Below are 14,599 nucleotides of genomic sequence, written 5' to 3' on the forward strand. Positions count from 1 at the left end.
AGTGACCATGAAATGGTCGAGTTCAGGATCCTGCGTGGAGGAAGCAGGGTGGTAAGCGGGATCAAAATCTTGGACCTCAGGAGGGCTAACTTTGGCCTCTTCAAGGAGCTACTGGGAGGAATCCCGTGGGCCAGGGCTCTCGAAGGCAGGGGGGTCCAAGAGTGCTGGTCGCTCTTTAAACGTCACTTCTTCCACACTCAGGAGAGGTGCATCCCCATGAGAAAGAAATTGAGCAAAGGAGGCAGGAGACCTGCAGGGTTAAACAAGGAGCTTCTAGCGCAGCTCAAGTGGAAGAGAAATATACATGGAATGTGGAAAGAGGGACAGGCCACTTGGGAAGAGTACAGGAATGTGGTCAGAGCGTGCAGGGATGCGACGAGGAAGGCCAAGGCCCACCTGGAATTGAAGCTGGCAAGGGATGTCAAAAACAACAAGAAGGGTTTCTTCAACTACATCAGCGGCAAAAGGAAGGCTAGGGACAATGTGGGGCCGCTGCTGAATGAGGCGGGTGTCCTGGTGACGGAGGATGCAGAGAAGGCGGAGTTACTGAATGCCTTCTTTGCCTCAGTCTTTACTGCTAAGGCAGGCCCTCAGGAATCCCAGGCCCCGGAGGTAAGAGAAGAAGCCTACAGAGAAGATGACTTTCCCTTGGTCGAGGAGAACTGCGTGAGGGATCGCTTAGGCAATCTGGACGCCCACAAACCCATGGGCCCCGATGGAATGCACCCACGAGTGCTGAGGGAGCTGGCGGATGTCATTGCTGAGCCACTCTCCATCACCTTTGAGAGGTCCTGGAGGACAGGAGAGGTGCCCGAGCACTGGAGAAAGGCCAATGTCACTCCAGTCTTCAAAAAGGGCATGAAGGAGGACGCAGGGAACTACAGGCCGGTCAGCCTCACCTCCATCCTGGGAAAGATAGTGGAGCACCTCATTCTGGAGGTCATCATCAAGCAAGTGGAGGAAAAGGAGGTTATCAGCAGTAGTCAACAAGGATTCAGCAAGGGGAAATCATACTTGACTAATCTAATAGATTTCTACGATGGCATGACTGGCTGGGTAGATGAGGGGAGAGCAGTGGATGTTGTCTACCTAGACTTCAGCCAGGCTACCTCCCATAACATCCTCCTAGGGAAGCTCAAGAAGTGTGGGCTGGATGAGTGATCAGTGAGGTGGATTGAGAACTGGCAGAATGGCAGAGCTCAGAGGGTTGTCATCAGTGGCGCTGAGTCCAGTTGGAGGCTGGTAACTAGTGGTGTCCCCCAGGGGTCAGTACTGGGCCCAGCCTTGTTTACTTCTTCATCAATGACCTGGATGAAGAGTTGGAGTGTACCCTCAGCAAGTTTGCTGATGACACAAAACTGGGAGGAGTGGTGGATACACCAGAAGGCTGTGCTGCCATTCAGCGAGACCTGGACAGGCTGGAGAGTTGGGCAGAGAGGAACCTGATGAGATTCAACAAAGGCAAATGCAGGGTCCTGTACCTGGGGAGGATCAACCTCATGCACCAGTATAGGCTTGGGGCGGACCTGCTGGAGAGCAGCTCTGTGGAGAGGGACCTGGGTGTCCTGGTGGATGACAAGTTGACCATGAGCCAGCAGTGTGCCCTAGCTGCCAAGAAAGCTAATGGGATCCTGGGATGCATCAAGAGGAGTGCAGCCAGTAGGTCGAGGGAGGTTCTCCTTCCCCTCTACACTGCCCTAGTGAGGCCTCATCTGGAGTACTGTGTCCAGTTCTGGGCTCCCCAGTTCAAGAAAGATGAGGAGCTACTGGAGAGAGTCCAGCAGAGGGCTATAAGGATGATGAGGGGACTGGAGCATCTCTCCTACGAGGAGAGGCTGAGGGAGCTGGGCTTGTTCAGCCTGAAGAAGAGAAGGCTGCGAGGGGACCTTACAAATGCCTATAAATATCTCAAGGGTGGGTGTCAGGAGGATGGGGCCAAACTCTTTTCAGTGGTGCCCAGCAACAGGACAAGGGGCAACGGGCACAAACTGAGGCACAGGAAGTTCCGTCTGAACATGAGGAAGAACTTCTTCACTCTGAGGGTGACAGAGCACTGGAACAGGCTGCCCAGGGAGGTTGTGGAGTCTCGTTCTCTGGAGATATGCAAGACCCGCCTGGACAAGGTCCTGTGCAGCCTGCTGTAGGTGACCCTGCTTCGGCAGGGGGGTTGGACTAGATGGCCCACAGAGGTCCCTTCCAACGCTGAACATTCTGTGATTCTGTGAAGATTACCAACGATGCTTTTCACCTGACAGACTATACAAACTGTAATACAAGACTAAAGACCGTAGGCACGTTTAGCAAATCTGGGACAAGGCACAAACTTTGTTGGGTTGACCAATTCTATTTTCTCCTGCATCCACTCTCCAGCATATTCCTGATGCTCAGGTATCTGACCTAATTGAGCCCACAGTCAGTGTGAGAGAACTAATTTAAACTACCCTAATATCAAGTTTCAAGTCTTCTGCATTCTTTGTGGGCTGGGAAGGAGAAAGTAGGCTAGAAGGTGTGTTTTTCAAAGACTAAGTGATACATTTTGGATTTTGCTTCACTATAGATTTCTGACATGTATAGTTGACCAGATACAATAAGAAGAAATATAGAGAAGATTTCAACCTTTAAAAATTCAGGTTATGCCTTATATTAAAATGAGATTTTAACTCTTAGAAAAAACAATACAAGAAAAGCATCTCTGCCAGCTCTCTGGTTCTGTCTGGGCTGGTAACGCTAGCTTAATATGACAGACAGTCCCATATAGCAGCCCAGCCTTGGTGGTCCTTCAAACTATGTTAACAACAGGGCATCTAGAAAGTGGCCACAAATATTTCATAGTCAAACTTGAACTATATAAAAAGGTTACTAGTTATCCTACAGATAAATCACTGTAACTATGCACTCAATCCATTTTTAAGCAACATATTTGCTTAAAATACCTTCAGCAGTAGTATCAGCAGATTAAATTTGTACTGAAAAACTCCTCTAAAAGTGAGAAGCAGCTTTAGGTTATTCCTGCCTTGGCTGATAGTGGCAAGATCTAGAAACCAAGAAGCAACCACTTCTTAATGCCACTCACATGCAATTGCAACATCTATGGCTGCACTACAGTTTGCTCCAGAAGTTGGTCATGAATGTCATTGCTCAGCTTACTTCTAGCTGAGCCATTTATCACTCCCACAACTTTCACAGCAGATTTTTCCCACGAATATCCAACTGATGGTAGCCTTCCAAGGCAAAGCCTCTTAGCCACCAACAAAAATCAATCCCTTTCAGCTTGTACAAAACCAGCAATGCACTGTTACAACCTTGCCATAACTATTATCAGAATGACTACATTGTTTTAAACTACCATTAATTTCATTTCATCAATTCTCATTATAACCCTTTCATCATTAAAAAGATATACAGTTCTTTATAGCTAGTTGTCACTTTTTGATAATGTAACAAAGTGTGCCCTTCCAAATTTGCTCAGAACATGGTGGGTACGGGTAGTTAACAAATTTGTAGGCTGTTGGGGGTTTTTTAAGTGTATAGGGAGCGGGAAAAGAAGTGAGTATTAAGCAATACTGAGAAAAATTAAGTCAGTGTTAGTATGTGTTTCAATACCATAAATATTTTTCATGTGCATGCTTTTTTAAGGAACAACACAAATAAGAACAAAAAGAGAACAAAACATATGCCGAGTAAGATAAACAAATCACTTGAAACCAGACATGGTAACATGGATGATGAAGGTGCAAGTGACATAAGCCTAGAACAGCTGGGTTTAGCTGTTTTATATTGTACACTCCTTCCTCCACACTTTGTTATTTTAACTCCTTTTGGTTTTGTCCAAGTTTCTCTCTTTTTTTTTTTTTTTTTAAAACACATCCCAGCCTGCACAAGACTCAGCAGGGCTTAGCATAGACTGTTATTAATGATTTTTAGGAGCCAGATTTCTAACATCTTAGCACTTCATGCAAACACGAATGTGCCCATCTTCGTCAAGCAATCAGCCACACAGGCACAAATCATTATTTATGTGCACAAGTAACCAGCTGAAATTTGGCAGCCCTCTTGTCCCTTCTGTGCATGAATCCCTCACGGCACTTCATATGTGAAGTGCTAAATATCTGCTAAACATATAAAGTTCTTACAATTTGCATACGTTACAATATATAACTGCACTGATCTGGGAAGTCATGGCTGGCACTTCGGATTCTTATGGTATTCTCTTTATCTTGAAGTACACATTGCAGGAGATTTATCGCTGAAAGGATAACAATACAGCAATTTTCTTTGTACATTTTCTTTCCAGTGGTTCCATTACCAGGTTTATGTAATGCTCTGTAAATAATTAAGTAGACATCTATTAATAAGAGGCAGATTGGTTGCTAATGGCCATAGTGCTGTGAACTTCAGCTGGACACTACACTGCAAAAAGGCTAAAGGTAGACAGAAGTCTATCTTGGGACAGGAAGTCTGACGTACAGTGTTTGGGATTGAAACAGCATCTTTCACGAAACAGAAGCCAAGGAAGGAGAAAAGCAAGCTAAACAAAGGAAAGAGAGGGGAAAAAATCTTCTGTGACTTGTCAGTGGCAAGTCCCAATGCTGGAATCAATTGAACTCAAGATATTTGGCCCATTATTACAAAAAAGAAAATAAACCAGTGTAAGCAGTTCTAAGTGTAATTGTAGGACTGATGACAGAAAATTCAGGCCATCTGACTGTAAGATTTTCATTTTTCCTCAGTTTATCTTTTTTTCAGTAAATCTGTCACACTGGACTAAAGATCAGGAATCACAATTCACCTCACAATGAAAAATGGCCTAAAGTTGGAATCGTTTTCAATGATCAATGCATGACCTCTGTATTGTCTATGCTGGTCCGCTGAAAGCTGCTCTTAAAAGTTAACATTTGGAAATACTTTTGTATTATTCTTTTTTGCTTTTCGGTTAGGGCTACCTACGATAATCAGGTCTGAGAGTTTTATTCTATAACTATCATGTCTAAGAAATTTTTAAAATCAGAACTGAGGTACAAATGCAATTAAAATTTACAGCTTAAAAATCCAAATAGGCAACTTCTGGTGGAACACTGCAGCATGTCTGCCCATGTATTTGGTGGGCGGGGGGGGGGGAGGGGACAGGGAAACTACTACAAGGTAATTGTTTTGAAGAGGCATTCTTCCAGACCTTATTTCATTTATTAAAAACTCCAATTTTAAGCTCTTGTCTGGTGACTGTGTGTCCCTTTTAATAGTATTACAATTTAAATGGGTTTAATGGATTCGAATCTCTCATTTAGAGTCTATATCAATAATGGTTATTCTGCTTTACCATACAAACAGTTACTACTACACATTAAAGTATCTTTAACTCACTACGATACTGAGAAAGTGCTTCACTTGTTCTGTAATTTATAGGTCTGATCACACCAAGTTTTCTTTCAGGCCTCTCGGAGATTCATGGGCTGTGCACTTCACTCAGTACATCACTCCCATTCTGTCAGTCGTTGTGCTGGGTCCATGTTCAGAAACATATTGACTAGAGAATTGATCTTTTGACCTGTAACTCAATGAATGGCCTCGCTCCTTTCTACTGAATAGATCTGCAGCAAGCTGCTCTCTAAGGTCAGTTGATTCTGATCTTCTAACTACTTCTAAACATTATTTGGAGGTCACAGAGTGACAGGACCTCTACTTTATTTGTTTCTCTGCCTTGCCACAGAAGTTAGGAGATAGCAGTATGGATTTCACACGTTCTTTCAAAAAGGGGACGAAAATTTTTATCTGCCATGGTGTGAATTTACCAGATTAATTTACAGGAGTGAGAGTAGCAGCAGTGTAACATAAAAAAAAGATCTTTTTTGGAATTGCAGGAAGTCAGTGACAAATTTGCACATAAGAGTACACATGAACAGCCACTAAATGACACAATGCAAAGTTGAGTATAAAGGTACATAGGCATTTTTGAACAGAGATCTATGTCTCCTCACCAAAACAGAATATGGAAACACATGAAGTCTTACATAGGAACTGGAACCATTTGGAATAGGAAGAAGCGACTGTGCAAGTACACATGTACAGTTTCGAATACCTGAATCTGAGTGAGAACATTGTCTAGTACTGGTCCTAAACCGGGTAAAGAGCATCTGTTGAAGTATGTGGACAGACAACACAGACTAAACAATTCCAAGGGAAGGATATTCAATTAGTGGCACACGTAGATCTGCCAATTTGAAAGGTTTAGCTGTCATGTTGGCGAGATTATTCCTTCTTTTCATGCCCCACGAGCCACAAAGCATACACATTTCAAGACATTGTGCAAGCTGTGTCTGGAAAATAATTTTTTATTTGACCAGAAACAGTCCCATTATCCGCCCTGCTGTGTACGCTAGAGGTAGTACACATTACCTTAATGTACATTTAGAAATAATCTGGTAATGAAATAACTGGTATGGTACAGTTATCGTGGCTTCGGTGAAATCAGCAGACCTGTGGCCCACAACTGGGAATTTTATCTGAATAATATCTGAACAGCTCTAAGTCTTCTTAAGCATACAGAAACGAAAGTTTAATTCACACCTTACAAATGCAAGCAAATATTAGAAATTCTTTCCTGTTAGCTCTTCTGAATTAGAATGTGAACTTTTCAAAATGTTATACAGAATTATTTCAGTTAAAAAAAATTTACTGAAACAAAATTCTATGCAAAACCTCAGCAGTAATATACATCTTGTACGTGTTGAGCTAGGATCTACTTAAATTGGAATATATATTTATTAAATAAAAGAAATCAAGAGAACAAGTAGTATTTCCACCTAAAACCTCTGTCCAGTAACTCGCATGTACCTTATTTTTAATCTGTCAATAAACTTAACTATTCATGAAATCAAAATACAAGTAGCACAATCTTCATGCAGACAACATGAGAAACAAACCAGAATATCACCCCACAATCTGGCTAAGTCAAAAGAGGCTGATCAAAGTCAGCCACATGTCTTAAAATTTTATGATAACTGTAAACAGACACTTCCAAAATAATTTCAATGTGAAAAACAGCAGCATATCTTGCTTTCATAAAAATACACAATAGCCAAGACAAAAAATGTCATTTGAGTTACGTTAATGGGATCAGGTCGCAGATCGTTTTGCCTCTGAATAGCCACCTTCTTTGGATTCAGTAGGCTGGTAAACACCATAAACTGTGATTATATACTGGCCGCTACCACTGTCTAAAAACATGGCTCTCTTAAACCGTCATGATAATTTTCGAAGTATGTGTTTTAGAAAGCTGAAAAGTTAAATTTGAATCAACCATTTAACTTGAAACTTGTAAAAAAAGCAGATCTAGTTCAATGGTTCAACCTCCACGGCAGTGAGCTGTTTTGAAAGATCTGTTTCTTCATCACTGCAGTAGAAATACAAAAACTGAAAGAAAAGTATTGCTTACAGCTAATTATATTTTTCCTTGCCAGCTAATTACTTTTAAGTGAAGTTAGATGTCCTTTCTCCTAAGAGATTTTTTTTTCCCCCAAGGAAAAAAAGCATACTTAGATTTTATTAACTGAAGAAAACAGACATCGTCAGAGCATGTAGAATATGACAGGATCAAGACATTTGTTTCAAAACATTTCACCGAAACATTTCAAATTCAAGGCTAGCTTCATGAAGGAGACCAGGAGGGTAAAATCCCTCCAGCTGTAACTGAAGACCAGGTTCGGGACCTCCTGAGGAACCTAAACGTACAGAAGTCCACAGGACCCAATGAGATGCATCCCAGAGTCCTGAGGGAACTGGCTGATGTAGTTGCTGAGCCACTCTCCGTGGTATTTGAAAAGTCATGGCAGTCAGGGGAAGTCCCCAGTGACTGGAAAAAGGGAAACGTGCCCCTTTTCAAAAAGGGTAGGAAGGAAGACCCTGGGAACTACCGACCTGTCAGCCTCACCTCTGTGCCTGGGAAGATCATGGAACAGATCCTCCTAGAAGATATGCTAAGGCACATGGAGGCCAGGGAGGTGATTTGAGACAGCCAGCATGGCTTCACCAAGGGCAAGTCCTGCCTCACCAACCTAGAGGCTTTCTATGATGGTGTAACAACAAGGGTGGACAAGGGAAAACCTATGGACATCATCTATCTGGATTTTTGTAAAGCCTTTGACACGATCCCCCACAACATCCTTCTCTCTAAATTGGAGAGCCATGGATTTGATGGGTGGACCGTTCAGTGGATAAGGAATTGGTTGGATGGTCGCAGCCAAAGGGTAGTGGTCAACGGCTCAATGACCAGATGGAGACCAGTGACGAGTGGATTCCCTCGGGGGTCCACACTGGGACCGGTGTTGTTCAATATATTTATCAATGACATGGACAGCGACATCGAGTGTACCCTCAGCAAGTTTGCAGATGACACCAAGCTGAGTGGTACAGTTGATACACCAGAAGGACGGGATGCCATCCAGAGGGACCTGGACAAGCTGCAGAGGTGGGCCTGTGTGAACCTCATGAGGTTCAACAAGACCAAGTGCAAGGTCCTACACCTGGGTCGGGGTAATCCCCGGTATCAACACAGGCTGGGGGATGAAAGGATCGAGAGCAGCCCTGCTGAGAGGGACTTGGGGGTACTGATAGACAAAAGGCTGGACATGAGCCAGCAATGTGCGCTGGCAGCCCAGAGGGCCAACCGTGTCCTGGGCTGCATCAAGAGAAGTGTGGCCAGCAGGTTGAGAGAAGTGATTCTGCCCTTCTACTCTGCTCTGGTGAGACCTCACCTCGAGTACTGCGTTCAGCTCTGGAGCCCTCAGCACAAGAAGGACATGGAACTGTTGGAGCGGGTCCAAAGGAGGGCTACAAAAATGATCCAAGGGCTGGAGCACCTCTCCTATGAGGACAGGCTGAGAGAGTTGGGCTTGTTCAGCCTGGAGAAGAGAAGGCTGCGGGGAGACCCGATTGCAGCCTTTCAGTACTTAAAGGGAGCCTATAGGAAAGATGGGGACAATCTTTTTAGTAGAGACAACAGTGACAGGACGAGGGGTAATGGTTTTAAACTAAAACAGGGTAGGTTTAGGCTGGATATAAGGAAGAAATTCTTTACAATGAGGGTTGTGAAACACTGGAACGGGTTGCCCAGAGAGGTAGTGGAGGCCCCATCCCTGGAAACATTCAAGACCAGGTTGGACAGGGCTCTGATCAACCTGATCTAGTTAGTGGTGTCCCTGCTCGCTGCAGGGGGGTTGGACTAGATGACCTCTAGGGGTCCCTTCCGACCCAAAACTTTCTATGATTCTATGATTCAGGCTCTAAAGCGTTAGCAAGTAGCAACCTTAATCCTACTCACCTGCTATCTCCACTACAACAAGCAGGACATAAGAGTTGGCAGCATGGAAACACAATTCATAACCGTATCAGAAAGCTGGAACTTCCCAAGAATGAAAATACGACGGGCCACATCCTTAAACTCTACTAATGTACTTAAACTGGCATAACCTAGAACAGCAATTAGGTCCTCTAACTTGCTCTCTTGATTAGCTTACCTGTCCATACCACTATCCCAGTCATCAGAGCAAAAAGAGAACAAAGCAGACTTTTGTCCTGCTTCTTTCTCAAATGTTAAGCTCCATAGAGCCACACTCAGATCTGTTGTGAGAGAATGTAAATGTTCGTTCATGAACTTCTTTTAATATGTCAACTGTTAATGCAGAATATACATAACTTAAAACTATTAAACAGTTATAAGCAAATTAGAGTAACAGTGTAGATAAGTAAACGTGCTTACCTCGTGTGGATTGGTGTAGCCCAAAAGTAGATTTGCTGCTTTAATGTCACCATGAACATACTCATTTTCATGTATATATTCCAAAGTATCCAACTAGAAAAGAATTTAGAACAGAAATCACCATCATCTTCTCCACTCTGCCCCAACCCTACCACCAAACATTTCTCACTTAGATAGTGAAATCAAGGGCTACATAGACTGAGCTGACAATTTGTTTTTAATTAGAGCACAAGGACTGCCTGCTCTGTCCACAGGGTCCGTTCCCACCAGGCATATAGCTAATTGCAAATGATAAACAAGCCATACTTTGCCATAAGCATCCCTGTGTAACTACCTACTGGTACCAGCTTCTAAGCTCACAAAGCAAGAATGAAACTAGAACTTTATAAATGCTAGAGGAACTGTTGAGAACACCAAGCTCTTAAAAAGAACATATTCAATCAGCCCTGAAGGTTTATAATATATTTGATCCAGCCAATTACTACATGACCTGCATTTCATGTCATCACCACCCCCCATCATCATCCTTCTTCAGCACCTTACTGAGGTACAATAGCTCTAATTGTTATTAGACAACACGTTTCCACTTGGCAACTCACACAAAGGACCATCGGACAACCTAATCCTGGCTTTTGGAGAGTACAAAGAGTGTTACAAGTGTGTCAATTATACAACTATGAAAGCCTTTCACTTTTTTTTATTATTATGCTTTAGGTTAAAAGGAAACTTTGGAGGTGTCCAGTCTAAACCCCCTGCTTCAAGCAGGACTAACATAAGTTAGATCAGGTTGTACAAGAGATTGAACTGTCAAGTTTTAAAAGTCCCCAGGGATGGACATTTCACAATCTCTGGAAAGCACGTTCCAGTGCCAAGACATTCTTTCTCCAAAAACGTTTCCTTTATGTTCAGAGTTCTTTTCTTGCAGCTTATGACCATTGCCTCTACTCCATTTGCTGTGCACCTCCATTCAGCTGTCTCCATAGCTGTCTTTCACAAGACAAAGGAGCACATATAAAAACTTTTGCTAGCATGTGCCAGTCTATACACATTTGAAAATAAATCTGATATTTGCAGACTAGCCCAATCCTGGCCTGTATAATCAGTGTATTCAGCAAACACACTGAAAACATTGCATTCAGGCATGCATTTGTGAACTCTAACAAATATGGATGTCTAATACAATACCCTTCAGATACTGGGGGAAAAAAACCCAAACAATACATGTTAAAGGATATACGAACAAGCTTACACATCTCAGTCTAGACACACATTTTGAGGTGTGTGGTCTACATTCTAACCGACTAGAAAGAATTTTCGTTTGAGCCCACCAACTTCCAGTCTGCAGGGGGTCTTGACTTTCAACTTGATACTCAATATTATTTACAAAAAAAAAAGATTAAAAATAAGAAAATACATAGCATTTACACATTTAATTCTAAACTCAACAGCTACCTAAAGAGCTATACCAGAAAGTAAACTAGATTTTTTAGTTGAATTTAGCAAGTTGGAGACATAGCAATTTCCTCTCTGTGTACATACCATTTGTGCCCCAAGCTGCAGAACAGTCTCCTTCTTAAATCTGCTTCCACAGTCTTCAAAGATTCTTTGAAGGTCTTGCCCCAGTCTCTCCATGACCATGAATCTATAGCTACCAGGAAATACATAAAAGGGAGGAATCCTTTAAGACAAGACTGCAAGTTTGTGTCAGATTGGAAGGACATATCACCATTTTGTTGAAAATGGATCTTTGGTCCATCTGACGCTTAATTAAAATTCATCTTATTACCTTTTTCCCTTGTACTCAGCCAAGCCTGATCCCCAAAACACTGGAATTCCTAAATATGTTATTTTTTTGAGATTCATCCATTTTCTTACTGTAATAGTAATAAGATAACATTGGGTTAAAGGCAGCTAGAGAATTTCAGGTTGGGGGTGGGTAGGTGGTGATTTTGTTTTAGCTATCAAGCCAAGACTTTGAATGCAACAATGAAACAAACAGGATTTATTTTGTAGTTTGTGTAGCAAACAATTCAGACCATAACTTTACTGTGAAGTTTTCTACATTCTCCAAAGCAAGAAGCATCTTTTTGTCCTAGCAATGTGATACCTTGTTCCCTTAGAAGGCAGATAAGCAATTATCAATAGCTGAAGAAATAATCCTTTAGAAGCTCTACTTGATTCAACACAGAATGCTTCAATCTATCTAAAGTGCTTACATCTCCCAGCCATCTGAGTCATCTAAAGCCTTTAGGACAGTTCCCGTGAATAAATCACATCCATGCTTAAGTGTCTGCAGAATCAAGTACCTTGATTACTACTAAATCCTGTGACAATTACACACACTCTTAGCTCTGTACATGTAAATAGTTACTAGCAGAAATATGGTCACCAATTAGTCCACAAAGTACCTCTGTTCTCAGCCTGGCCTCTCACAACTCCATTCATTGCGCACTCTGAACTGCACACATAATAAATCTGGCACTCTTCTGTTCTCCTTTCTGATCAGACAGGACAAGGATGACATCCAAGTAAAGAAACCTTCAGCAATCTATAGCACCAACTAGGATTAGTTCAGTGTATACAAAATGAGTTGGCTATCAAGCTCTAAAGCAACAGTTCTTACCAGCAGTAATTAAACTCAAACTTGTTGTTAAATCTACCTGAACTGATATATTACTTACTATACTCTTGTTTTGCAGCCCTCTGGTAGAATTTCAGTTCAGAAAATAAGGGGCCATTTTCAAGATATTCCTATTGAGAAATAAACTTAGTATCATAAAATGCATTAGAAAGACAATAGTTTCTAGAAAAGTGTATGAGAAATTCAAAGATGATGAAACTTCATTTTTTTCCTCACCTCACATATACCATGCCATCCAGAAATGTAGTTGTAATAAGTAGCTAAAAGAAAAGTTGTTTGGCAACACATTTTCATACAAAACAGATTCTTTCAGGAATTATTTAAGACACTTTTTTTTCAGAAATATCATAGATCAGATGTGTTTAAATTCACAGTCTGATTTTCCCTACTAACTATTGAGTGCAGCAATCAAGCAAAGGAAAGAATCAAGTCAAGAAAATACTATGTGTCATGGAAATGCCAAATACTTCCCCAAGCAAGGGAAGATATAAAAAAATAGGTAAAAAACAAAAAGCCACAAGCATCCAATACAGACCCAATGCTGAAAATAAGGACAGAAAATTAAGAGAAAGTACAGTACACAACAATTTCGAAATGAGATCTACACATTACCACTTTAATTACATGCACTGCATCATCTTGTACAGGAACGTGAGTTTGAGGGGAAGCTGCAAAACAAGAAAGAGATGGGGATCAAGCTGTATGCAACAAAATATAATTGTAAACAAAGACCAAGCTAATATTGCATAAGGTGACCAAAAAAATACATGACAAAGATACTCAACATTTTCTTTAGTTCCTGCTTTTGAAGGTCAGAGTTCTGCCAGGTTCAAAGAAAAACAAAATGAAAACACACACACATGTATGGAAGTTTTAATCAACAAATACAGAAGCCATTTTTAAGCCACGTTTTCAGAACTCTCTCCCTCAATACTAATCAAGGAGTAAGGAGGATGTCCCTACTGTATGTTTGCACCACAATGAGGTATTCCATTATAACAGACTATGTTTAAGTCATTCCAGTCAATTGGATAACCTCTGTATTTGGTTGCTGTCAATCCACTGTTGCGACAAAGACACCACTTAAAAGTTACGACCTACATTATGCCTCTAGACAGGATTGTATGCTTTCCTCTATTACAAATTAATTTGGCCCAAGAACCGTGATTTCTATTCTGACATTTAGACACTGCCCTAAGTTAGGGATAGCACAGCCACCACCTGCCCAAAGGAGACGAGGGATTGTGCCTCTTAACGCTAGTAGAAATTTCAAAACAATAATTGACCACATGTTCCAATTACAGCCCAGGAGACAGAACCTCTCTGCACAGACAATGCAATCCTATTTTCTTCTGACCCTGAGAGAACTATCAGTTCTCTCTCATACTACTGAAGCTACATGGAGCTACACTGGGATTAAAATTTAATGAGACTAAATCATCTTTCAGAATCATCACTGAAAAAAACTAAAAAGAGTACAGTTCCTAGGAAATAAGTGTCCCTATTAAACTTCTTGTAATGATCAAATAACAACAACAGTCCAGGTGTGAAACACTTCAGCTATCAGCACACACAAAAATAGACTACTTTTATCCACATGATAAAAATCAAGTAAACTTGGCTCTAATCAAACCATCCAAACTTACATTTTTTGATGGTCAGGACATAAAAATATTTTTACAATGAACAGACTCCTTCAGCTGCTATCTTTCTTCAATTCTATTCAGCATCTGGGTTGAATCTGGCAGCATACACAACCCAAACACCCGCAGGGTCCCCACTGCCTTCTGCCTGACACTTCCCCATGTGAATGCTTCTGTGCTAGTAACACATTAAGATAAACTGAACACATCCTAAAACAGTAGCTCTGGAAGGCGTGAACTATCCATAGACTCAGACGAGTAGCAGTCACATTCAGAATACAACTTAAAACTATCATATAACCAGGAAGAAAATTTTGGTAAACTTTTTTCTTGCCATATTCTTCTACTGAACTGAGAATTAAGGCACAGGTGCTTTAAGTTTTTATCTTTCTCTGCAACACGTAGACTACGCGGTAATAGCCGAAGACATTAGTTAAGAGGAACACATCCCATGTGTTTTCGTGGTATTCAGCAACACCACATTACCCAAACAGAACCAGGTGTGCTCCCTTAGTGACACAGATCAGAAAAGAGCCCATGTATAAGAAAATATATTTTAAT

General features: G+C 41.5%; 1 protein-coding gene across 6 annotated transcripts in view; it reads right to left on the minus strand.

Moving 5' to 3' along the window:
- Positions 1-14,599, minus strand: part of VRK2 (VRK serine/threonine kinase 2) — a 47,482-nt gene that overhangs the window by 23,009 nt on the left and 9,874 nt on the right. For 3 of the 6 annotated variants that reach the window (XM_075413569.1, XM_075413570.1, XM_075413573.1), the window contains 5 exons: positions 13,008-13,063; positions 12,436-12,505; positions 11,541-11,628; positions 11,294-11,402; positions 9,755-9,847 (listed from right to left, as the gene is read on the minus strand). In XM_075413569.1, the coding sequence (XP_075269684.1) occupies positions 9,755-9,847; positions 11,294-11,402; positions 11,541-11,628; positions 12,436-12,505; positions 13,008-13,063 (416 nt within the window). Of the gene's footprint in view, positions 1-9,754; positions 9,848-11,293; positions 11,403-11,540; positions 11,629-12,162; positions 12,944-13,007; positions 13,064-14,599 lie in introns of those variants that run through there. The other 3 variants (XM_075413571.1, XM_075413574.1, XM_075413572.1) reach the window with 3 other exon arrangements.

The sequence above is a fragment of the Opisthocomus hoazin genome, chromosome 2 (genome assembly GCF_030867145.1).
Source record: "Opisthocomus hoazin isolate bOpiHoa1 chromosome 2, bOpiHoa1.hap1, whole genome shotgun sequence".
NCBI lineage: Eukaryota > Metazoa > Chordata > Aves > Opisthocomiformes > Opisthocomidae > Opisthocomus > Opisthocomus hoazin.